At 37.2% G+C, this 26322-nt stretch overlaps 1 protein-coding gene across 3 annotated transcripts in view; it reads right to left on the bottom strand.

Moving 5' to 3' along the window:
* Positions 1–26322, bottom strand: part of ANKRD28 (ankyrin repeat domain 28) — a 125642-nt gene that overhangs the window by 38308 nt on the left and 61012 nt on the right. For all 3 annotated transcript variants that reach the window (XM_063325133.1, XM_063325132.1, XM_063325134.1), the window contains exons 3-7: positions 18493–18571; positions 7977–8047; positions 4931–5131; positions 4059–4146; positions 660–802 (exon numbers count right to left, since the gene is read on the bottom strand). In XM_063325133.1, the coding sequence (XP_063181203.1) occupies positions 660–802; positions 4059–4146; positions 4931–5131; positions 7977–8047; positions 18493–18571 (582 nt within the window). The remainder of the gene's footprint in view (positions 1–659; positions 803–4058; positions 4147–4930; positions 5132–7976; positions 8048–18492; positions 18572–26322) is intronic.

The raw sequence follows: 26322 nt of genomic DNA on the forward strand, positions 1-26322 counted from the left end.
CTCTAAACCAAACAAGACTCTAAAGTACATATAAGTGACGGGGAGGCGGGCAAGGAGTAGAACTTTGGCAGCATTCCCCAGCCTTGTAAGACTAAAATGTGATGCAAACCACAGATTTCTTACAGTTTCACAGTTTGTTGTTAACAAACTTTCTACATGCAGGTACTGTACAGCCTTTTAATTTATTTTGCATTTTAATATTAACATAGCCTTCCTTACTGTAGTATTGAAGTTTCTCACAATTTTTAATATTTTCCAGAACTTACGTGCTGTAAGTCAGTAACATCTATATTTTACAAAGAACTGAAGTATAAGAGTTGAATTTCCTGCAGTTCAAAGAGGGTTGTCTAGCAAAGCTAGGAACGGAATTCCTATTTCCTGAGTTCCAGCCCAATGAATTAAGACTAAGAAATACCAAAAGAACAAAAAAACCCTACTAAATACAAATTTATTTCCAAATAATTCTGCAAAATCTGCAAGGCTTTTAAATTACTTGGGGGAACAAGGCTTCATGACACAAAAGGCGTGTGAATGAAGATCTTTGGAAATACTATTTTCACTATATCATAACCCACCTAAATGAACAGTGTGCTACAATACTAACAAGAGCATTTCAAACAACAACAAAAAATGTATCGCTTTGTTTTATTCTTCCTTACATCAACTCCAAGATCTAGAAGATATTTGACTACGCTGATCATCCCACTAGATGCTGCAGCATGTAAGGGTGTATACGATTTCTTATCTTTGCATGTCACTTCAGCTCCATGGGCCACGAGTAATTTCACAACTTCAATATGACCTAAAAGAATAAAGACAAAAAGAATGAAGGTGCATTTTATATTAACCACCCCAAGTTTACAAGCTTAATAACTTTCTAATTGTTATAACATGAACAAGACATTATTCATTTGGACCTCATCTGGAAAATAAAAAATTGTTCTTGTATTCTAATTGTATCATGAACTATAAAAGCAACATTAAATGTTCATATCCAGAAAACAGTATTTCCACATACCCCCTCCAATAATCACAATATTTATACTGCAAAAATAATCTTGTACGTTAAAAAAAAAATTCTTGTCTTCTGCTTATATTGAAGGATTTCTTGGGAAGATTTGAGAACTAGAGAGGTGACATAACTTTGTAATTATTAAACATTTACAGCAAATTTCTGTGAACAACTTGAAAGAGAATGTGACTGTCAGTCTTCCACCTTCATCTCAACTGCCAACGTGCCCGTTAAGGTTTTTTAAGGCCTTCAGCATAAACTTAGGAAAAAATTACACAAACATGAAAAAACAAAAATACTGTATTTTTAAATAAAAATATATCCTTCCCCCAAATTTAACTCCCTTTACTTGCAAAGCCTTTAAAACATTGACCTAAATCATCCAGGATTTAGGAAAGTTCTGTTTTCAAAACTGACTCAGGCCTTTGGGGAAAGGTAGCCTTTTGAAAGCATTAACTATTCTCCTGAGACACGGGGAGGAGAGTCCAAGTCTGAGCGGGATCGTGGGGAAGGGATGAGCTGGGGAAAGCTCCAGGTAAGGGGGAGGGTGGGGAGCCCACCCTGAAGCAGGGGGCAGCCGCTTGCACCACCAGCTTTGTGGCTGGGACAGGGGCCCCAACACCACACCACTGCTCTGAAGGGCAACCAGCTTTCCCTTCTCCGTGCCCTCATGCTCCCCTACGAACTTAACACGCAGTCATGACACTGCCCATTAAGAGAAAAGCGATGAAAATGGGGTAACAAAAAAATTTGTTCTTCTTGCTGCGCTGTTAATTTAATTGCAAAACAAGTCAATCGCTGAAAACACACGGATAATCATGACAAAGTCTGCACAATTAAAGGAGCACATTTGAGTTAAACAGACCACAATGTATGTAGGGCTTTACTTTTGTAACTGACCCGTATACACAGATGTGGGATTCTTCATTTTACCTTTCAAGTGACACCCTTACCTTAGTTTAAAAAGTGGTGAGGGGCACACTGAATACTTACGCTTATCCCAGCAGACGTGTAAGAAAAAGTATCAAAAGTGCTTCATAAAAAGTGAGGGTCTTTGCTTTTTCAATGACTAAAAGATTTGCAGAACTTTGAATAGGAAGCGTCTCACAAAGGAATACAGACAAAGCTATTTCGATAAACATTCAGTCACCATGATATGTATTTTATGCTGCATGCCCAACAACATACAAAATGATCCTTCACCTACCTACACCAACCAGAAACATACAATTTAGCAGTGCAATTTCACTTCTGAATTACTTCAGTATTGTAGGAAAGAAGAGAAAGAGAAATGTAAACATTATATTCATCTTCTGACCCAAATATAATGGGGAAAAGAATGAAAACAGGCCCTATACAAGAGAAAGAAGTACAGAAGATACTGAAAGCAGTGAAAGGAAGACACTGCACAGAACAGTGGCAGAAAAACTTTAAAGAGACAGAAAAAAACAAACAAAAAATCCCTGACCTGCATTGAAAACGCAAGCAGCAATCAGTGGAAGACACTCAAACAGAAGAGCAAGGTACTTGAAGTGGGAAGCGCTGAGGAGACATCCCGATACACTAACAAGGGCGATGCAGACATGCACGAATCAAAGTCCATTTTAGTCGCAGCATTGCAGCTGGACAGCAATGGAGCCGAGTGAAAAGCAGGAAGGAAGGGAAACAATGGATATAACCCTAGAAATTATTTATAGTAGAGTGACGAAACGCATAACTTCTATTCTGTGGCCAGTTTTATACAGTGGAAAAGCTTTAAGGCTTTCTTCAAACAATTGGAGCAACATAAAATGGCTCTAAAATGTGAGAGAGAACATCACAGGTTTTTTCCTTGTTTGAAGACTTTCAAAAGCTTTTTCTATACTCGATTGTCTGCAAGGATATTTAAGTTGATCAGCATCGGATAAATTACATTTTTCCCACCCAAACACTGTTCATTAACAGAGTCTCCTGTTAATAGCCTATGAAATAGCACTGACTACAATTGGAGTACATGTAGCTTATCTGAACAATAGAAGGCTTTTCTCCCATCTAGGTGAGAACAGGCCAGAAAACATCTCTGTCCTCTCACTGATGCTCCTTAGAAGTGCAGTATCATACAGATTCAAATTATAAGTTAGAGCATTAATGCTCTGATGATCATTTCATAATTCACCGGCACATTCAAGCCTTTTCCTCTGAAGAGAAGCTCAACAGGGTCCCATTGCTCTTTTTAGCATTTCACACGTGGATTTCACAGCCTTATTTTACATTGCTATCAGATTATTTCAGACCTCTATTGTCAGGGACAGGAAACTAACGTGAAATTGGCCTGAAACACAGAGTTGTGCAAAGACAACAGTTAATAATTCCACTTTTGTGTGAATCCAGGTGTCTGTGAGAAGATCACTTTTAAAACCTGTTGAGAACTTATAAACAAGCCCAATTTTGTAAATATGTGGGCTTGCCTTTGTAAAGACCAGAATTCTCAGTCCTTGGACCAAAGCACATTCCATACAATAAACAACTCATTATCAACCCGCAAAACTCAGGGTAAAGTGATAGAAGGCAATGAAGTACATGACTCTTGACAGTACTGCCAGTGTGTTGATCAATACTGTAAGAATAATAATTATCCATTCCTGGAATGAGAATGGCAAGGCAAGAATTTGGAGTTTTAGAGATGAAATAGTCATCTTTTAAAATACAATCCCCAAGGTTGGTGTAATGTTTCAGGTGCCCCTTGTATTAATTGCTTGCTTACTATTTAGCATTATTGCAAAAGTTTTCACTTGTAATTAGACTCCTGCCGATTGAGGAACATCGTTTCTTTTTAAAGAACAGAAGTACTTACCTTATTTTTCTTTTTCCAACAAATTGATTTTTCTCAACACAAAAACATAGTTACAAGGCAAATCGAACAACGTTATTAATGGTTTTCTGGCAGACACATAACCTCAATGCTTACAATGTAAATTTTTTCCTAGAAATATATAAAACCACTAAACATAAGGTGATTTTTTTTTTTTTACTACCACAACAGTAATCAACTGAAATATGTACATACCCATATATGCTGCCCAATGTATAGCTCGTCTGTCTTTCTTGTCAAATGCATTAATATTGGCCCCTCTAGACAACAGTAAGCTGACCATCTGAGATAAACAGAAAGAAAAGAAATCCTCTGTTCGTAATGGAAAACTCTGCTTAAAGTTAGGCAAAGAAAATCATAGGGGAAAACAAAAATATATGTGTTTTCAAAGGATGTAAATGTGTTGTTTTTTAAATAGTCCATAAGCTTGAAAAATCTGGCTGCCTGCCTTGGCAGCAATAATGAAGTGACTGTAAGGGACACAAAACTCAATGCCAACAAAAAGATTTCCCAGTTAAATATGGCTGGAATGTGGAAATATGGAAATATGTGGAATCTTTGAAATCCACAGGTTATTACTACAGGATTCACTAAAGGTAATCATTACAAGCAAGCCTATGGCCATTTTGTCTTCAATTACCTATGCAAAATTACAATGCGAATTGCTCAGTGGTCATTTTTCTGGGCTCGAAAACTAGCAAGTTAGAGCTGATTACATGTATTTCCTCCACATTTCAGTGACAACACATTCCATATGTTCACTATCTACTAAACAGAAAAATATCTTCTTTTTTCCATTTTAAATTTGTTACTTAACTCAGGCAAATTTGCTTCTATCTTAAGAAAGGTGAATACTGTAATAACCTTCCAACTAAATGATGTAACGTGTATTTTCCACAACTGTTCTGTACACAGACGCATACAAACGACAAATTCAAATACAAAATAGGGGTTGGTTTTTTTCTGAGGGGACGGGGGAAACAAGATTTTAAACTGAGAAACTAAACATCAGAAACGTGAGGGACAGAAGGACAAGCGGGAAACAAGCTAAGCATAATAACTCTTACCTCAACGTGTCCACTGAAGGCTGCATGATGCAATGCGGTTCTGCCTGCTCGGTCAGACACATTTACGTTGCTTAGGAGAGGCACCAAAGCTTCAGCACATTTCACAGCTTTGTTTGCAGCTGCTATATGTAGGGGTGTCTGCCAGTTTTTATCACGAGCATTGACATCCGCTGAGTGCTTTAACAACACCTGAACAGCATCCTGAAAGCATTTACAAAAAAACCCAAGACACTTAGTAAAGATTTGAAATGCCAGCCCTATATCCAAGGTCAGTAAAATGGAATAGAACTATATACAATTTTTTCTTTTATAAAAAATCATCTTATGCTTTGGTATTTGTACTTTATCATAAATGCAGATCTGGGGATGTTCTCATGAACATGAGCAATATACTCCCTAGAGGATTCAACTGAATCAACCATTTCCAGGTCTTTTATCCAGTTCCTTAAGCTGGCTGGCAAACTGCCAACACAACTAATTTCCACAGCCCAGTAAACCTCCTTAGGAATTCTTCCATTGCTAAGGATTAGTGTGATTACTGTGAACTTATAATGCATTTTCATGCATTTGCCAAGCAAAAGTTTTCAACTGTTAAAGTCAAGAAACGGCAAAGAGAAGAGCAGCTTATCAAAGGTACGTTTAGCGCAGATAAAACAGAGCACGATCACAAAAAGTTTCAACATACACTGTTGCAAAACTCCTGAAAACCGTTTCAAAATGTTGCACTGAATTCCATCTCACAAAAAGATTATTCATTTCCTTTTGTTAAACACACAAGCTGTGCAAATTTGACAAATAAGACTGTAATTCTTACAGCAAGATAAACAAATCCCATTAAAATATGTGCACACAATTGGAATGCATTAAAAAAAATCTCTTGGTGTATGAACATGACAATGAATACCGCATTTTATGTCAACTCCATGACCTTCCCACAATTCACTAATTGCTTTCGGTGACTGCCGACGCAAACACTGAGCACACAAATAAATCGCTGGTACTTTGAACTTAAAGCATGTTACAACTAGTTACTGGAAATTTCAAATTACATCGTGGTACAACAGCTAGGTATTATTCTCGGGCACAAGCAGAATGCTAAGTAACGATTCTATTTATTACAATAAATTATATTTACAATGCTCTAATTTCTTCTACTGTCAATACAAAATAACATAGGAACAAACATAAAAGCGAAAACACTGCATCACAGGCTTCTAATTTTAATGAGAAACGGAACAGCTTCTCTTCTCTAAGAAACAATTAGTGATTTAAAAATCTAATCAATATTTTGAACTTTCGTCTTATTTGAACAAAGTATTAAGAAAAACCATAATCAGAACAAGGAAATTTTAGAACAGTTGTTACTCCTTTTGCAGAATGAAGCACTGTAATTCTAGCATAAAGATAATTTCCTATATATAATTTCTGCACATATGTACACCAGGCACACCAATATAAAGGTCTGGAGCCTGACAGTCTTGACATGAAGTTGCTTGAACTTGTGCAATTAACAGCCGGATCTGTAATTCCAGCTATTTTGCATGTTTCAGTGTCCTTATTTAATTGCAGCTGTCCTTGCTTCAAGAGTAAGTCCAGATGTTCTACTGAAATTATTAGCAAGAGTTTTGTTATTTTTTTTTCATTACAGCTTTTTTTGACCTAAGAAACCATGTAAGTCTGTCAGCTAGAAAACAGTGCCTACACGTACCAACCACCTCTCCACCTAACGTACGTGGGCTCATATGACTTACCGTGTTTATAAATAGAAAATTCGGACAGGCACCTATCATTGCTTTTAGGGTAGACTGATTGGTTTACGTGTTTCATTTGCCTTTGGTTAGCATTTTGTTTAAAATATTTCACATTTGAAAAAAAAAAATTACCATGAATGCATTTCTTGACGTTATCGTTTAGGTCCAGTTTGAGTGCAGCAATTCTCTCTAAAAGTGTTACTGATTAAGGAGCTTTTATTGTCCCTCAGCTCCGAAGAATGCAGTGTTTGGTGCTTCGGTCAGCTCTCAAAGGAGCAGACTAAAAATACCTCAAGAAGAACAAATAGCATTTGGGAAAAAGACGCCCTTGGAGATTAATTTTCAAACGCTGTTTTGAATACCACAACCTCCACATAACTTCAGTATTAATGCTAGTGACAAAATAATGCAACTTATCCAGGGAATACAGAAGCAAAAACTGAAACAAGGCTTGTTTAGATAGTTTGTGGATCAAATACTTGAAGCTCAATGCTTGAATTTAATATTTTGGTTTTGGCAATCTTCTCAAACAAAAATTTACACAGAATCTTTAAAAACCCTTTCTTTTAGAGACATGAAATGAACGTTGATTTGACTCAGTATCCCAAAGGAGATATATGGACGAATTTATGCAAAACTAACAAGCTCGGCATTTCTCTGTTTGTTTTGATCTTCTACAGGCATTTAAAATTTTTATTAGGACATCAACAATAGAGGAACAATAACAAATTCATTTCTTCCATTACTATATTCTCACAATTGTGTCACTGGTAGACTTCAAAAAACTTTCTACATATTTCATTTATGCCTTTTAAAGTGATTTTCAATACTATCATTACTCATTAATTGCTTTTTTAAAAAAATATGTTTGCAGGCCTATAGAACCATTTATTGCTTCAATGCCTGAACGGATGAATGTGTAAGAAATGAAGAAACGCAAAGATTATGCTGTAAATGCTGTACTGAATCTTATTTCATCTCTGCTTCCCTCATGTTGAACCACTCTGGTCACCTTAAGAGAAGCAACCTGGACTTGAAACACTGCATGCAGAATCCTCTCTGCCAAGGTAACGGCATCTGAGCAGAGAGCAAACCTGAGAACTGGAAGTTTATCGTTTTCCCCTTTCTTCCTACTCAGGCATATGATATATATACTCTCCACACGTTGTTGCAAGTGTTCTGCAATTCCAAACATTTGGAGTCGTTTCATTTTATAAAACAGAACCAAGAACAGAAGGTAATTTGAGATGCCTTATTTTAACACAAAGCAATTTAAAAAAAAAAAGAAAGCATACCTCACTACAAGATGCCACAGCTCTGTGTAAAGGAGTCAACCATTTGCTGTCTTTGGCATTAACTCTAGCTCCTGTAACAAAAAATAAGAAAAACAGAAATTTACAATGCATTTACAGGAAGACTTAAATATTTTCCAGTACAGAGACAGAACTATTGGAAGATACTTATTCTAGGCTCACTAACACAGCAAGATGCCAAAAATGGGAGTCTTTTCTCCAGCCGAAGCCTACCCTTGGAGAAAATTCTTTTAACATTGCACGCAAATACTCTTCCGTCAAAGCGTACTGATCTTTTTACACTAGATAGTCCTCTATAACCTTTTGCATTTCCAGAGGTACACAAAAGACGGCTGGATACAAAAGACTGACTCCTTGCCTTCACTCAGCAACAAAAATCTCATACTTCCCCGCTACAGTTGAAATTCTCCATTGAAGTAGAGAAAGAGGCTACCTTTATTCCCCACGCCTCCAGTTTCCTTGTAGTTGGTGAGTCTGATGCCTAGATGTATGGAATAATGCTTCTTCTACTGGGAATTTGGGAATGAGTCTTCTCTACTCCACCAGGTCACCCAGCCCACTTCAGGACCTCCTGGACCTCCCCTTCATGATCTAGACTGTAACAACCACACCTCTCTGCTTCCAAAAGCACACCTGAGAAACAGCTGTCCTCACCCCCAGGAAAAAAGGTGACACAAACATCTGTAAGGGACACAGCCTGGGACTGGAACTTAATTTTTTTCTTAATAATAAAAGGAAAGAAGAATTTGGGGAATTTTTCCTGAAGGAAGCAACTGAACTACTTTGTAACTTCTAGTGAACTTCAACAAACGAGAAAACTTAATGATTAAACTTTATGATTTCATTTCTTACTTATACAGACACGTATACATGTATGCATATATACACACACATATAACCTTATAGGTTCTTTTATACTTTGAGTGGAAATTTAGCCATCTCTATTTGAAAATAAACTGCTGAGCTTTTACAAAGATGTGATAGCTTAGACGAGATGTTATGTTTTTCAAAAAAATAGTTTGGAAACACCTTTGGAAAGAGTTCATAGAACAATATATGATATCACACGGTAACATTAATGCTACACAGTCAGAGCTTATTAACTTCTCAGGTTAGAAATAATATTGTTACCTCAGAACCAACTTCAATTTTTCCCATGCAAAGAACAGAAAAGGATGGAAGGCCAGCAAGACATAAAATGTGAAACAGGCTGCTGGTCAGGATACTCATCTGAGAGACAGGGTATTGTGATTCAAGTCTCCCAGACCTGCACCAGCAAAGCCTCTCCCAGTCCAGCTGAACAATTTGGCCAAGAAGCTTAGCAGTCTGTACAAAAACATGGTTGTCTATACTAAGCAAACCAAAGATCAAAGATTTGAAGCCAGTTCTCGGAAATTAATCAGTTGCTAATTAATCCATCCCTTGCAGGCTTAAGAACACAACATGGAAGCTGATGCTGTATCCAAACTCCCACTTTGACCCTAGGTCTTCCAAGTGCCAGAGAGAGAGCCTGAGGTCTAATTGCTGGCTACAATTTCAGGGATTTCACTCTTTCCTTATCTAAATTTCAGAAGCTGTTTCATCCCATTTTCCAAGTTCAAAAGTTTTTGAAAAATAAGTTTGAAGGAATGGGAAGAAAGTCCAAATCCACTTGAAGAAAACCCCCACAATCCAACAAAAGTTTAAGAGACTTAATCTTATCAAAAATTATCTGCCTTTGTGAACCATCATAAGGACGTAAGTGTATTGCACCATATCATGTACCATAACGATGTATTCTATCAAATTCTGTACAGAAGTTGAGTAAAAAAAGAATTTGAGGATTCTAAACACCACCAGAAGTGTCTTGTATTTCAAATGTATCTGTAAAGCTTGATTATCTTCCAGGTTATTGCTAACCACACCTTGTTTTTAGCAGATGAGACTAAAATAATAGCCAAAACGGTACTTCAAGCTCCACCCGACTTCACATCTACAGCCAACAACTGTGGAATGAGGACTTTCAAAGCCTCACTGATTTCTATTTCTAATTTTAGGATATAAGTACCTTTGAAGTGTTTTAAAGGACTAAAGGGGGTGCCTAGGTCACTAAGCACCATCCTGATTTTCCTCAGGTCATGAAGCCTGAGGTAGGAGAAGCCCCATGCCCAGCAGAAGGGGAGAAATGCACGTTTCCACTCCAAGGAGGCATCAGTTACCTGAGCGCTAGTGAAAACGTGCTTAGAGTCCAAGCCTTGTTTATGGGTTCAGTTGAATCATTCACTGACATTTCTCGTACTTTAACATACAGCCTAAAAATCACACCAGAAGAGTGCAGGAATAAATACAAAAAGATACTGTACAAAAGATTTTCCCAGTGGTTAAGTTCATCAAAACTGCTAGGACTAAAGGAGAAGAATATCTGAAAGTGCTTGTTGGTTCTGGTAAGGCAAAAAATCAGCACTAACCAAAGAAAAGCCTAAGGATATCTGAAGTGATACCTAAAAGCAACATGGTCCTCTCAAAAGAACAAGACCAACACTACAATATCTGCCCCCTGCCCCCATAAGTGATCCTCACCCAAAGAAGCAAGAAAGCCTAGGTCTAGGACATCCCATAGTTAGTGTAATATGTAGGCATTAAAATAAATTAACTTTTCAAATGCACAAAAACTTTGTAGATTCTCTGACAAAGGAAAAAACAAAGCTGACTTTTGTCAAAAGATCTAAATCTCTGATGGACTTACTTAAAAAAAGGACGACCAAGCTTTTATTCCCCACCACAACAAACAACTCTTAAAGGAGTTCCAAAATTGTTAGATTGAAAGACAAAGTTTTTAAAGTGATAATCAGAATAAGCGTACTATCAAAAAACGCATATGCACTATTAATGTGGAAATCGGGAGATTTATCGCTCTAGATACGTTAAACCAAAATAATATTTTAAATTAACCTAGAAATACTTCCCCCTTAAATTGCTCCAAGAAGACACGCTGCCAAGAATAAATTTCATAAAACAGCTTCTCCAAACAGCCTTGTATCTGAGGACATCACCCCCCTCTAGGCTGTTCTTTACTCCCTAGCACATGACTTGGGGAAAATGTTACCGTTTCTCCCACCCCCTTCAGGTGCTCTCCATGAGACATAAAGCTCCCTCAAACCCACCATACCCCTACCATGCAACGGTGAGGAAGGTTACCATCTTCACCCTCTGGGGTAAAGCTCTACTCCAGATCATTGCAAACGAATGTTAGAAAATATATTACACCTTTACTGAACATCTTTTGCTTAAAGATTATTTGCTTCACCGTTTGCTTATTATTGCACATTTTGAACGCGTATAGGTATACAATTTACTGTACAACAGCACTGATGCAACCTTATCTCTGTGAAGCTCAACCTGCTGACGTGTTAACCAGGGCATTTCTCACATTTCAGATGGCAGCTATGCAGCAGTTTGCTCTTTCAAAACACAGTGCGGCGTACCTCAATCCTCAGTTTGTAAAAATAATAATAATTAAAGAAAAAAAAACAACCAAAAAACCCAAACCAAAACCACCCCTACCACACTGGATCTTCCAGACTTCAGGGGCCTGGTCTTAACATGTTTATTAAAACTGCTCAAATACTTCAATTGGTTAATGCAAAATTTCTTTTATTTCAATTCTTTTAATGCCACAGAGCTTGCAGGAAAAGGATTTGGTGGCTCACCAGAGATGTTAAATACAATACTGCACCCAAATACCCACCATCTTTGCTTGAACTTAAGAACTGATTATAGAAATGACACTCCACTAAAACTGCACCTTCCAAACAAACCAACTTATTCTGCCACGTTGGTGCTCAAAACTGAAATATTAAACAAGATCTTCCCTTTCATCATCAACTTTGCTAGTACAGCCTAGTAAGTTTGCACACGTAAGCAAATATGAAAGCAGGACTTTTGCTCTGATAAGGCTGGGGGGGGTGGGGAGAGGCGGGGAGAGAAAAGTATTACAAGTTTTTCTTCCCTCCTCCTTGAATCTTACATTTCATTTTGTGAAGTTGCATTCACATGGCTGACAATTAGAAAGACATGCTTTATTTAATAAATCTATTACAGAAGGTACTGAAAAAACTCAATTATGTTTACTTTTAGCAAATTTATGTTCTAGGAAATATGTTTTCCAATTCCATACATGCACTGATTTACAGAGGGATCCTGGAAGCTTTAATATCAATCCATATCCGGCAACTGCACATTTAAATGTGCTGTTAGCCACCAATACCTGGACATATGCTTCTTCAATCCAGTTGATACTTCATTGGTGTCAATAACCTTACATTGGAATAAGAGTTAACATCTCAACCATCTCTCAGAGACACAGGCAACAAATGACTGGGCAAGAAATGCTGCAAGGAACAGCCACACACCACCTCCTTTACCCGTAAAATGCCATATAACTACATACAGCTGTGCCTCAGCACATGACCTCTGTGTTCCTCTCATAAGAGCTTTTGCCATGACTCTCCTCCCGAGCTACTCCGCACCAGAAATCTTCCCCTTTCTAAGTGTCCTCAGAAGACTAATGAATGCAGTGGCTGCATTACTTATGTGTCACTAGTTGGAAATAAATTCAGAAAAGAAATACAACAGAACTGACACGACGTCTTCATCTCCGCTCACAGTACTAACTTTAGTCCTGAATTGCCCTCCACTGTTCTGTTTGTAGTCTGTATTTTTGGACTGTCAAGGATGGTATTTTCCTTTGTTATTGTACAAGATGTGCTAGTGATTGAACAATATCATAATATAAGCAAATAAAGCAAAAGTGTTTTCACTCACAAATGCAATACAGAGACCTGATGTTCAGTATTTGAAGCTCTAAAATGTTTATTTAAAAGATGTAAATAAGGTCTTTAGATTGCATTTTTAAAGAAGCTAACAAACTCTGTCTTACCAATGAGCATACTGAAATAATTTTAGGAATGATCTTTGCAGAAATTAGGAAGATCCCAGGTATAAATCACTGAGAATAACCAGCAGTCCTACTCTCATTAGATTCTATTTAATTGTTTTCCTAAGGGCTAGTATTAGCTTCAGACGTATTTCCTTTTTAGATGAGCCACTTTTATTTAGAGAAGACAACCGTGGAAGTACTTAAAGTAGCAAGCAGAAATTCTGAGACTATACTGGGGAACGAACAGATGGAGAAGAAAACTTCTCCTAGATAGAAAAATATGAGACCATTTAGGAGGAGATGCAGAAAAAGTCTGTAAAGTAAAAGAAGAATCTGAGATATGAATTGGAGCAATCAGTAATAAAAATCTAGGGTAATTTCCTATAGAAAAATGGGATAGTTGGAAAATTATTGCTACAAAAATAGTACCTTATTAAGAGAAAGCTTCTTCCTATTTATGATCTAAATGCATAGTAGAGGTTCTACAGACTAGTGAAGAAAATCTGAGACGTACAGGACTGGAATATCTTTTCAACCAGCCACAATGATGATTTAATAACAGTTTTTATTTTTATTGTTTAAAAAACAAAACCAAAAGAAAACAACATTAGAAGTCCCACATGGAGATACACCGGCCACAAAAGGGAAGAAAACCACAATCAAGTCAAAGTTATCTTCCAGACCTTCACTGCCTTGTCACATAAGAGGTCCATTTCCGTTCAGAACTTTATAGGTTTTGCCGCACCTCAGCCACCACCTCCTTGAGCTTCGGAGAGCAACATGAGGTTCTCAGACTCTTCGAGCTACTGAACGTTTCTATCTTTTCAGAACTCAGCTTCATTTTCTGTCTCAGAGAGCGTTAGAGCTACTTTCTTCACAGCAACTGACTGTTAACCGCTGCCAGAGGGAAGTTCAGACAGCTCTAAAAAGAAAATGGTGTCCAACATCACTGCCAAAAGAAGAGGAAGGAGCCAAAAGACAGAGCCAGTGTAAAAGGAGCCCCTGTGAAAGGCCTTCGGAGTGAGGGTACATCTGCAACCCAAGCAGAGAGCATCATACGTCTGATATTTTTTGCAGTGATAGCCTTTCAACAGCTGAGCTGTGCGACTGTCATTGCACGGACTTCCAATACTTGCATGACTTCAGAATTAGATGAAAGTAACGCAGCTCGAGTGGAGTAACAGTGGAGGGTCTTTTCTATCCTCCAAAATCTATGTTGTTACTGTAATGATAGTTTTCCAGTGTCAACGCGATTCTTACATTTTCCAGCTGACCCAGAGGAAAGCACAATAAAAACTCACAGGCTGCCAAAACTTAATGAGATTGCGTTTGACCACACACTCATGTACGCTGAGGTCCATGCAGTGAAAATTTTGGGTTAAACAAACAGAAATGTGTTGTGATAGTATTTAAGTATCAATGCAATATAATAACTAAATCTATTCAAAAGAAAACAACAGATAATTCATAAGTTTATTTTCATGAATTACACTGATTTCAGTGAAAAGCATGGTATTTTAAAGAAAACACATGAAAAAAGTTACTAATCAAAAGAACACATTCTGGGATCACACTAATCTGTCCTGCTCCTCCCATGTCACTTGCCTGCAGAATCGACTCTGATGGCATTAAAGAAAGTGTCAGATAAACGGAAAGAATGATTTTTATAAAGCAAGAAGCCTCCCCAGAACAGTTCACATGCAGGACTTAACTGAAAGGGTTTAATTTTTTTAGCCAGGACTTCTTGGAAAGAACACAAAAAGCTGGACATTCCATTAATTAAGACTTAATTATTTTACTTTTCTCAGTAGTTTGACATCAAGTATTTACACAATTAAAGTCAATGCAATTATGCAAAGTAGGCAGATGTATTTGTGTACCAGAAGGAAGAGTTATACATACATAATAAAAATACAACTGTAATGGCTGTTACGACTCTTCACAGAGTAATATAAAAAAGAAAATGCTTCTAAAATTATCAAGTGACAAGTGCCTAAAATATAATCTTTTCTTCCATAATTTTTTTTATACTATAGACAACCATCTTTATGACTCTCTCATTTATCGTTCACCTCCTTACCTAACAAATTTAGCAACGCTATTTGCTTATCAAGCTACCATCTAACAGGGAGAGATGATTTGAATATTTAGACTTCCATAGAACATAGTGGTATGAGAATTTGCTGGCAAGATGTTCACAACCTCAAGGGACAAGTTTATTAGTAAGCTCAGTGAAGCACTGTCTCAAGATAAAAAAAACAAGAGGCAATCTAAATGTCCAGCCCCAAACTGGAGTCACTGAAGCAACTTTCTTTGCTGTTCAGAGTCTGTATCCAAACTATCACCTTCAGGGCCCTTGCGCAAGTGAAAGACTACAACAGGAGAGGTCACAGAGCAACCTTGAGGTTTGGCGGGAAAATATCTCAAGAATTCAAAAACTAAATAAGTATGCTTGTAAGACTGAAAACTTCTTCCACAAAAGTCTGCAAAGAGGCTGAATTGGTTCTATCTTCAGAATGTGCAATACGGGTTGCTTAGGCCTACAGCAAATTAATATAAAGATACTGCAACAGCAACATATGATCCAAAAGACACACCTGAAAGCAACGCATGGATCCCCTGGAGGGGGTTGCAAAAGATGTTCCAATCAAATTAAAAAAAAAAAAACAAACAAAACCATGTCTAGATAACAAATGATACACCCTTTAACTCAGAATAGAGAATAATGAGAAAGAGTTGGGTAAGAATCACTGAGTAGTGGAAAGACTCATACTAACTTCAGTAATTTTGAGGTCCAGTTTGAAGAAAGAATAAAAAAGTCAAAGCAAACAGTCTTTGTAGGATAGTTTGCACAGTGGGAAAACTGTAAAGTGGTTCCTAGTAACATTACAGCAAAACTACATTAGAGGACATTACACGCATGTTGCGAAGTCAAGCTCTTACAAGGTGAGAAATGCTAGGATGAAAGTAGTCTACTTAATTCAATCCCTTGTGCAAATACATTACAACAGGCCAATTAAAGCCACATGCAAAATTTTTTACACGCAAATTTACTGCACAGAGGATATTGCTGAATAAGTACCACTTCTGAACAACGAACTATTTTCTCATTGTTCAAAAAGGGGTCTTGCAACACAGCAAGCGTTCTTCAAACCTTGCTGTGGTAACAGATGTTCTTTATTTGCTCCCTAACGCTCATCTATTATGACAAAAATGTAACATTATACATCTGTCTCAAAGGAGAGATTTAATCTCCAGCTGAAACACAATAGATGAGTTTTCCCTATCTTTATGAAACGGAGAGGATAAATACACTTAACCTCTGCTCCCCATCTTCCAATTCAGAGAGTTAAGAGAAAAATCTTGGCTTTTGCATTTTGAGACACCTAGACCTAATTTCTCGGAGAATTAGCTGGTGCAGCAGTTCAGATAGAACTGTGAGCGCTCACGCTTTCCAAACCATAAAGATTTCAAATCCAGTATTCAGAAATGAGGAAGACTAAACGGGCGACTACTTTTTAAAAAGTCTGGTTTAAGCTGCTTGCCTAAAACCGCAGCTTGCAAGCAGGTAATCCACAGATCAGTGCCCAAGTACAGAACAGCATTAACACGCAGACAGCAGTTTCTCATCCTGCAATTAATGCCCCTCTTCATTCACTTACAAATGCATTAACAACTGTCATCTGTGCCTCCTACACTGTACCAGTCTGATTCATTCCCAGCGCAGCCCTTCCCTGTGAATTGATGAGGCTGAGCTTCCACAGCCAGGCACAAACATGGGATTGAAGTCCAGAGCACATCAGCACAGCCAGGTTAGGCTGACAGCGCCTACACCTTCCACAGCTTACAAAGCTTTTGATTTCACAACTATTTAATAAGTTGTTTCATATAAAGTAAACCCTGATTTTCATTAAATAAATTTCATCTGAGACATATCAATGCCTCCCAGTCTTCCTGAACCATCTGCAGACACAGCAGCATCCCACAACCTCTCTTCCACCCAACAGCTGACGCTTTGGGACTACTCGTACAGCCCTAATTCTTAGTTCTTCACTTCCCTCCTCCGTTCTCCAATTTTTTTTTAATTTTTTATTTTTCTAATTTTTTTTTTTTTTTTTACACTTATCCCCAGGCTATGTGCCCAAACAGCATGGCTAACCTTTCTTCCCCTACTGCCATCCCCCAATCAGGATCTTGTTTCACTAATATCTGAACTAGAATCTCACTCTTTCCCTAAACCCTTAACCGGAGAGAGCGATTTTCTTCAATCACAGTTCTGGTAACCAGAACAGTCAGAAGCTTCACTCCCACAAGCAGCTGACTACAACTTTGCAAAGTTTATTGCATGTTTAATTGCTTTGGGGTTTTTGATTGGTTTTGTTTTAATCACTGTCAAAACCCAAACAGAAAGAAATATCCTTGCCAAACCCAAGACTGCTTTTCAGAAGAAAGGGATGATTCCATTTTTCAAGTCACCACAACTTGTTATTTTTCTTGATAGGGAAAAATAGCACCTTATCAGGTGAACTTCTCTGGACAAATTATCACTATAAAGTATTTCCATGAGGAAAAAAAAAACAACAAACAATGTGAAATTAATTAATTGTAAATGTATATAATTATATAGACAGAGTACATATAATATATATAAAACAAGAAGATTCTATCTTGCTAAATTATAAACAAATTAAGTCATGCCTGGCAATTTCAACTGAAAGTCTGGTAGTGACTCCTACAATCTTAAAAGTGACATTTCCTTAGAGCCAAATTTGTTAATGAGGGTTGGATGGGGGGTGGGAAGGTGGAAATAGCCAGCTTTGCATAGGTAAGGTGTGCCATTAAGCAGACTGAAAATTAAAGTGGTTCTATGGGACTGTTACAAGTTTTACTCTTTCTACTTAACCTTAGCAGTTCCATATCATCAATTCAGCCTCAAGCTGATGGGTAGATTTATCCAAGATCAAAGACAATCAGTTTGGTATCTCAGTCATGAAGTTTTGCTTTTGGGTTTTTGGTTTAGTTTCTTGGCTTTCTACGTAATTTTTTTTTTCTTTTTAAAGACTGAAGTGCACTGTTATATAGAACTTGCACTTTGTCTTAGTACAAATAAATAGAAAAAAAAAGATAAGATTTTAAAATTTTCAGCTGATCCTAATTATATTCTGTACACTTAAGCCAGCAGGAAAGGATATTTAAAAATAATATAACCAACTCTGGATGCTGTCTTCTATGTCAACTATAATTGTTTTTCTGAAGGCCATTTCAGAACCAAAGCAATGCTGCTAACATCTACCTATAACATATACACTATTACTTCTTTACACTAAACTACCCAAAGCTGATCAAGCTACAAGTAAAAATAGCTATAACTGAGCAAGCTTTCTACAAAAAATATTTTGGAGCAGAACTACACAGTATTGTAACACTGATAAGTCTGGAAACCAAAACTTCAGTACAAACATCTTTAATTCCTAGTACATAAAATATCTCAATAAAATTTACACAAACTAAGATGTACATGAATAGTTCTTTGGATGTGCATAGAGTTATTTTTTTTCCATTAACAGGAACAGAACATACCAGATAAAATAAGTAGTTCAATAATTTCTGCATCTCCCAGATAGGCAGCAGCATGTAAAGGGGTCCTTTTCTCATTATCCTGTGGTAAGAGGGGGGAAAAAAGGTTTTATTTAAAATAAAAAAGTATGGTTTAGCATTTTGTATGAGTTATGAAAAAAAAACACTGCATAAAGTGCATCTTCTAAATACTGTACATTTTATATTTAAAAAAAAATATAATTACTCTAAAGACGTTAGCCACATTTACTAAGACAAACATGCTTCTCCCTAAGGAGCTCTTAATACCTCCATAGCCAACTAGTGTATCCCTGACATACACAGACTGACTGATGCTCATCATCTCTGAAGATTAACCCATCAGTTGGAAATCAGCATTCACTTGTCTCCAGCGACAGGAACTCGAGGCTGTCCTACATAGCTAAAAATGGTGTGTCACCTTCACATGCAACCATTAGTGAGAAACATTTTCTTTAGAAAGTTTATTTTCAGCAGTTATTTTTTAAGTAGAAAATAAGCTGGAGTGAGTAGGGGCAAAAAAACTGAAATCCAAATTTCCACTGTTTTGTTTACTGTAGATAAGCAAAGAGAAGGTAGAGCTGCAATTTATTTCGCAGAGAATGTTCTGGAGGATGCAAGTAAGACTCAGCACTTCCAATTAGTTCAGGCCGATCCAGTGTCCTTTTGAAGGTAGAAGAGAACTTAACCATACACAACATATACAGGTGAAGACTCAGTTTTGTAAGACTAGCACAACTTTAGCACTTTCAGGATCAGTACCTACTTCCCAATTTTTAATGGGGAAAAATAAGATGACTTTCACATCATAGTGAGTGACAGAAATGAAAAAGAATCAAACAGTTTGCTCTCTGAGGGAAGGCTGCTGAGAAATAAGAAGAGACAGATCATCAGCCGGCATCATGGTTCTGGCCTGAGCTCTGCTTCGATGTCTAGATCTTTTTAGCAGTTTTAAATACACCAGGGGTGGGGGATCAAGATAATAATCAGCAAGGAATTTTAAGTGGTAAGACATTTCTATTAATTCAACCGTTGTGTCACAACTGCAGTAAAATTAATGCACATTTTAATTGATAATTTATTGTGAAAAGTATTCCTCTCCCTTGCCAAAATGACCTTAGTGAATCCCTACTTGAGCGCTCACAGCACACAAGAAGAAAATTAAAGTTCATGTCAGGAGAGATCTGATAGCAAGACCAGAACCGAGATCCAAGAAGTCCCTTCTAAAATATAAAAGACAATTTCAGAATGTAGGACATTCAACGCCCTCCCCGCAGACACCACCACACACACACAACCTCTGGCCCCAAGCAACCTACTCCCTTGTTTAGTCCCTGCTCAAAAGAAATCAAAATTACACGTGGGCCATCTTGTCAGTGTTTCCTAACATCACTTTTTGAATTACAAACAAGTAATTCAAAATTGAGCAGTGCAAACCTGACATCGACGCACCTTGAACAAGGAATCAATACTACTAACTAATACTATCACTAACACCACAGTACCAATTACTTGCCAATATGTACCAATTGCGGATTACGCATTGATGACAAAAAAGACAGCCCCTGCCACTGAGGGCTTGCCATCTAGGGGGGAAAAAAAAAAATATATATATATAAAAAAAGATAGACAGGAAGCACAGGAGGAAAAGTAACACACATTTTAAACTTGCTTCCCCAGCCCAAATGCAGTGCAGACCAGCCAGCAATGAAAATCAGTTTTCATTCCTCCAGTCCGGAGAGCAGAGGTACTACACCTAGCTAACATTTTGCAACCCCATTTAAGCCTTTTGATAATGCTTAAATAGGTTATAGGCCCTTTAGCAACACAGAAAAATGAGTACGATATTGTACTGTCTGCAATTTCATTGTAGAATTAGAGAAAATAAGATGGGTCATGAGTATGTCCTTCTGTAGAGACAGTATTCACTCAGGAACACGAGTAAAAACTGCATTCACCATTTAAAGGGCAACACATCATTATCAAAAGTTTCATCACATATGGTTTTGGTCGGGGTGGGTTTTTTTGTTTCATTTTTTTCTTTTTAACATCTCAACAACAAAAATCATGCAAGTAACCAATCTGATACAGCCAATCAGAAATCTTCCAATAAAATGGTGGAGAGAAAGAAGCTGTTTGTGTAAAAAAATGCTCATCACTGAACCCCAAACATATTTTCCTGAAAAATCCATGGTAAAAATTTCCAATAAATTCAAGCCATGCTTCTCCAAAAAGGCAACCTCTGCTAATAGAAACTGTTGAGCATCCTGAAACCACCAAGACAGACACATGAAAGCATCTCGACCACAAGCAGCGTTTCCACTCCAGCACTCCTCTGTTTCCAAGCTGTGTGTTTCCAGTCATGCAAATATTTCAGTTTTGCTGCTCTTAAGCTGGCAGCTTGAAAATACTCAAAGCCCAACGCCCAGTTCTGCAGCAGGGAGTACAAACTGGGAGGGTACATGTGCAGGAGGCTGGTGGAGACTTCCCTGCTCTACAGCACCAGGGCACAGCCCCGCTGGGACGCTCATGGCTTCTCATCTGCTGGGTCAACTCCAGAGTTTGGTATTTCAACAATCCCAAGCCCCAGGGTCTCTATCGACCACAAATATTCTGCACGCTGAGGGTGCTTTGGCAGAAGCCCTGCCTTCACCCCTACCCCCCCCCCACCCCCCAGTTTCACAGCTAGCACTTTTTGATGCTTCCAAACATTTTTTTTTTTTATTTAACTTCTCTGTGAGAAAGTTTTTGGCTTCGTATTAAAAAAACCTGTTTTTCAGAACTTCTTACAAAAGCATAAATGCTGCATTCAGTAAGCTCTCATCAGTATGCAGAAGTCTTTGCTTCCATTAAAAGAAAATTCTAATTTTGTTCCATCTGATGTCATACATTTTATTAGTGAATTTTAACAAATGAAATCTGAGTAAGATTAAAGAAAATTCTGTATTTTAAATTCTACTAAAGTATTGCTATACAGATCAATTACTTTTTATTAAAAACAGTAATCATTTGATGAACAAATTTTATCTGCAAATACAAACTACTGCATATAAAGCATTACTGTAAATAACACTAACCAAGCTTTCAGTTTTAACAAGCAACTTTCGAAGCAGACATCTTGCAGCACAGATATATCATACTAATATAAATCCTGGCCCTAGTGTTGCTCCTTTAATTTCATAAACTTAAATGACACTAAAAGAAACATTTCAAGAGAGGAGGGGCTTTGTACATAAAAATCACTGTTACACAGAATGGAAAACCTAACACTGTGGGTACTACTTAATTTCAAACATCAGAGTATTACTGCAGTATTTGACACACAGAAAAGCAAGGTCTTGTGCCATCTTCATTTTCCAATTCAAAAATCTGCCAGGCAAATGGGACTATTACAACTCTAAATCAGCTGTAATGTTAGTAAAGAAACACATCACACTAATTGCATTAGGCAGGTTTTACATAGTTGAAAGAGAATGTTGGTATTCTAGTAGGAACAACAAATTTATATTCCTAATAAGAAACTCCAAAGTTTAATTCCAGATATTGGTCAATGTTGTCCACAAACTAAAAAGCAGTAGAAGGGCTCAGTCCTTAGAGAATAAGTTTTCAGAATGACGGGTCTGTGTCACGAAACCCCAAACATCATATTTATACATGCCTTTGGATTGCATTGCATGAAAAACATACAATCCTTCCATTCACAGTACTTTCATTTCTCAAGTTTCCCAAACATTTTGTCTACACAGGAGTTTCTATAAGGATTATGGCATGAGAAATGCATAGGAGAAAGCCTTATGACCCCATTAAAACCAAATTTGGAATAAAGTGACAGGGACAGTGGTGTTACGGGCTCCTTCATAACCCCTCTAACCTAGAGCAAGGGTAATGCCAACTTTTTTCATTTTACCTGAAATATGGGCTTTAACTGTTTGGCTGGTTATTTCATGGATCAAAACTTCTACAAGGGACAAATCTATGGCCAATTTAAACACGCAGCATTCAAATCTACCTCTTTTTAAAGCAGTAAGTATCCTTGAGATATAACAATTTATTCCTGGATTGGGTTTTATCTCAGCAATTGATTTAGAATAACTACGTACAACTAGAGAGAGTTTCAAGAAGGTAGATGCCTTAAAGGCAGATCTCTGTTATCCCGTACATATCCAGTAAGACTGCCGTAACCTGACTATGGCTTCCCCAAGAGTATATTACAATATAACTTCAATTTGCCCTTCCAATAGTTCAACATCTACTGACCTGAAATCTTTGAATTAAAGTATTTTTTGGAAAAGCATGAATGCAATTTCCCCCTTCATATAAACTCCTCTTTGTCCTATCTGCTCTTCAAAACCAAATTTTGCAATAACACTTTAAAATACTCTCATTATTTTGTGATCACACTTATAAAATCATTTAATAGGTGTTTTCTGCTGTATCACTCGACAGCTGTCTGCTTCAATACCATCTGTTCCTGGCAGAAATCAACCCTAAACACACAATCATAAATCTTGAAAGTGTTTCAATTCCAATGTACCCTGTAATACCTTTAATAAACAGTTCTCGTAAGTGAAACTATTTTTAAATATAACACTTCACTTCTTGTATTTTCCAGTTAGGTTAGAGAGAGTGGACCATTCAACCAGTGTGATTTCTAACTCCTGGGTTCATGGATAATGTATAAGAGCACAGCAACAAAATACTTCGAATTCTTTTATAGTGTCCAATACCACAGAGGTCTCTCCCCAGTACGAAGTCCCAGTGCTACACTTGAGAGTCACTAAAACACTGAGTTTTATTTGCAGACTTTGCTACAGTTTTTAGAATTATCATTTTGTAAGGCAGAATGACTGTCTACTCTAAACAATTTTTTTTTGTTGTTCCTCCACACAAAAAAGAACACATTTAAATACGTGGCATTTACTTTCCAGCTTCAAACTTCACAAAACTTTAGTTTGGGTACATAATTCTTCTTAAAAACATATAACTTAACCAGAACTTTAAAATTAGTTGTATTATTGTCAACTGAAAGTAGAAGAAAAAAAACAACTATTAGGCTTTCAAAACCTCTAAATCTGTGACAAATTATTTTCATATCCCTATCTTAAGTGCAATTATCTGCTATTTCTTTTGATTTTTTCCCCAGTATTCCTCAACTTAATTCTCAGAACTTCATTGTCAAAAAATTAAGATATTCCTAACTAATTTTGGCTAACGTAATTTTTAGAAGCGGGCCTCTATTCTCTCACCATATTTCAAATTTAAAATGCAGCTCCAATATAGTGAGCAAGCCCAACAAGCTACAATAATGGTCTTCTGCATGCTTAAGAACAGGAGGAAAGCATGCCATTAACCACAAAAATAATACATACCTCATAGCTAAACACAAAGTACCCTTTGAAGCCAGATGATAGGTACATCATAGTTGAAATGACTAGATTTGTCATGCTGACTCATTAATTTCTTGAACAAATGCTCATGCTACTATTTGCATAAACACTTGTACTGCATTTGAAAGAAACATTTTTTGAAAGCCCAGTACTAACCCTTCACTAATAAGACTTTATCACTACACACTACATTTCAGGACATATCCTCTTCATGCCATCTATTAGGACTGAGCAAATCTAGACTTCCAAGCAATCACAAAAGGCCGAAGAAGAATGTTTGCCCTCTTGCTCATTATGACAGCAGTAACCAATGACTCCGGAGACCTTGCCTTGGAGGAGACAAGAAGTGGGTTTAGCAACGAGGGTCATTTTAGACGTAATCTGCCAACCCCCCCTGTTGTTTCTAGTTAAGATCTTCAGTACCAATTTAATAGTGCATGCTCTTTGACTTGATTCTAGATAACAATAATAAAAACTGTCACATTGTGAATTAAACCACTAAATCATTTACTTGTGAGTGACACTGTACCTTGCAGAGACCCTAAAAAAATTAGATGGCAGTAGTAGATATGTATACAGAAGAAAATAAAAGGTAAGTCAGAAGAGAACTACAAAGTAACCTGGAAAAAGGTCGCAAGAACACCATTTTAGGAAAGACCAAGAGTTTATATAAACATATAAATGTCACTCTAAGCATGCATGTTCCTCAAAAGTAAAAGCTCACAATTTTCTGAATTACCACCAAAAAAATAAGAAATTAATAAATCCCATAACCAGGCAATTTTTAGTGGATCTACACTGACACACAAAGCAACTGGCAAGCACAGTTACTTTTAGAATATTAGAAGACTATTAGCTATACAATTGCAAAAGAGACATTAACTCTCCTCTCCAAAATTTGATTTTCCAAATCAAACGCTCAGCAACTGCAAACGGACAATGCACAGAGCTGTTCGGGTTTTGCGCATTTCAGAAACTGGACAGAAGTTTACCTTGGGTCTGGGTGAATGGGCAAAAGAGGGAGGAACCCACGGTAACTGAGTGGCATTAAAAACTACAAAAACGGGCAATGCGATCTATTCTGATTTCATCATTAACAGCAGTGATAAAAGGCTAAGAAATCTGGCCACAAAAACTTCTGAGCTATATCCACTTTTCCACCATGAGAAATGAATGAATAGGAAAAACTGAATGAACATTGGTCAGGAAACCTCCTTCCCTGGGACAATAAGGTGTCTGCCATGATGAGAGTTTTGGGGTTGGTTTTTTTTTTTTTTTGGGGGGGGGTGGGGGGCGTGGAGGCATAGGGAAGTATCGCAGACACATTCTAAATTGCAGTTTTAGAGTCTGTAACAACGGTGACCAACTGTAATGCACTTCATAATCGAGCAGCTGTCCCTTCCTTTTCTGGCTGTTGGAACATCCCAGGCAATCGTATTTCTTCCCTAACATGAAACCTGGAATGTAATTTAGGTCTTACAGAAAAATAGCAGGTCAGTCATTTGAGTTTTATCTTTACCTAGAGGAGAGCAGAATGACGCTGCCCGTAGCATACACATTATAGGGACACAAAGATAAACAGGAATCCCCACGAAGGAGGAGGCAGGGAAGAGTTGACATTGCCTGGCTTTGCTGTCCGGACATACTTTGCTATCCCCAAAGCATCCTCATTTGACCTGATGCCTCCAGGCATTTTTAAAATGGAATTTCTGCAATTGAATTTGAAGTTCAAGTTCACAGAACAGTACTAAAATCCATGGAAAATCATTTACTTCCCATTCAGCTAATGATTATTTGATTCTACTCAAATAACAAAACTAAAACTGATAAAAAAATCTATCCTTACTGAACCATCATGCACAATTCATACACAAAATGAAATCGTATAAATAAAAAGCACATTGAAAGTTTGGTTCCTTTCTAAAATGCCTGAAGAGTAGGAGCAATCTGGTGGGAATCATTAAGTTGGCACAGAAAAAACATCAAGCATTCATATATGTTATAGCAACATATTATATTGTAATATTCACTTATATTCAATCACCGCTTACTAAAACCTCATTTTAAAAAACAAATAACATAGCTCAGTTGTATCTTTCCAGTATTTCTCTTTTTAAGTAACAGCTGGAAATATCTTTAACAAAAATTGCACAAGTAACATCAAGAATTCAAGTTACATGAGCAAACATCAGATGCCAAAGTGCCCTTGTCCAAAAGGCTGCCTGGTCTTTGATACTGGCACTCAGTAGAACAACTTGACAGGAAGGGGATGGGAGAAAATCTGCTGGTTTAACTTTTATTGAATCCCAAACTTCAATGTCCATAGGAATTTAGGGCAGTGTAATTTTGAATGCAAGTTAGTACTACGCTACAAAAAAGACTAGCAAAAGAGGAAACTGAAGTTCAGAACAATTCATACTGTTAAATA

The sequence above is a fragment of the Chroicocephalus ridibundus genome, chromosome 2 (genome assembly GCF_963924245.1).
Source record: "Chroicocephalus ridibundus chromosome 2, bChrRid1.1, whole genome shotgun sequence".
Classification (NCBI taxonomy): domain Eukaryota; kingdom Metazoa; phylum Chordata; class Aves; order Charadriiformes; family Laridae; genus Chroicocephalus; species Chroicocephalus ridibundus.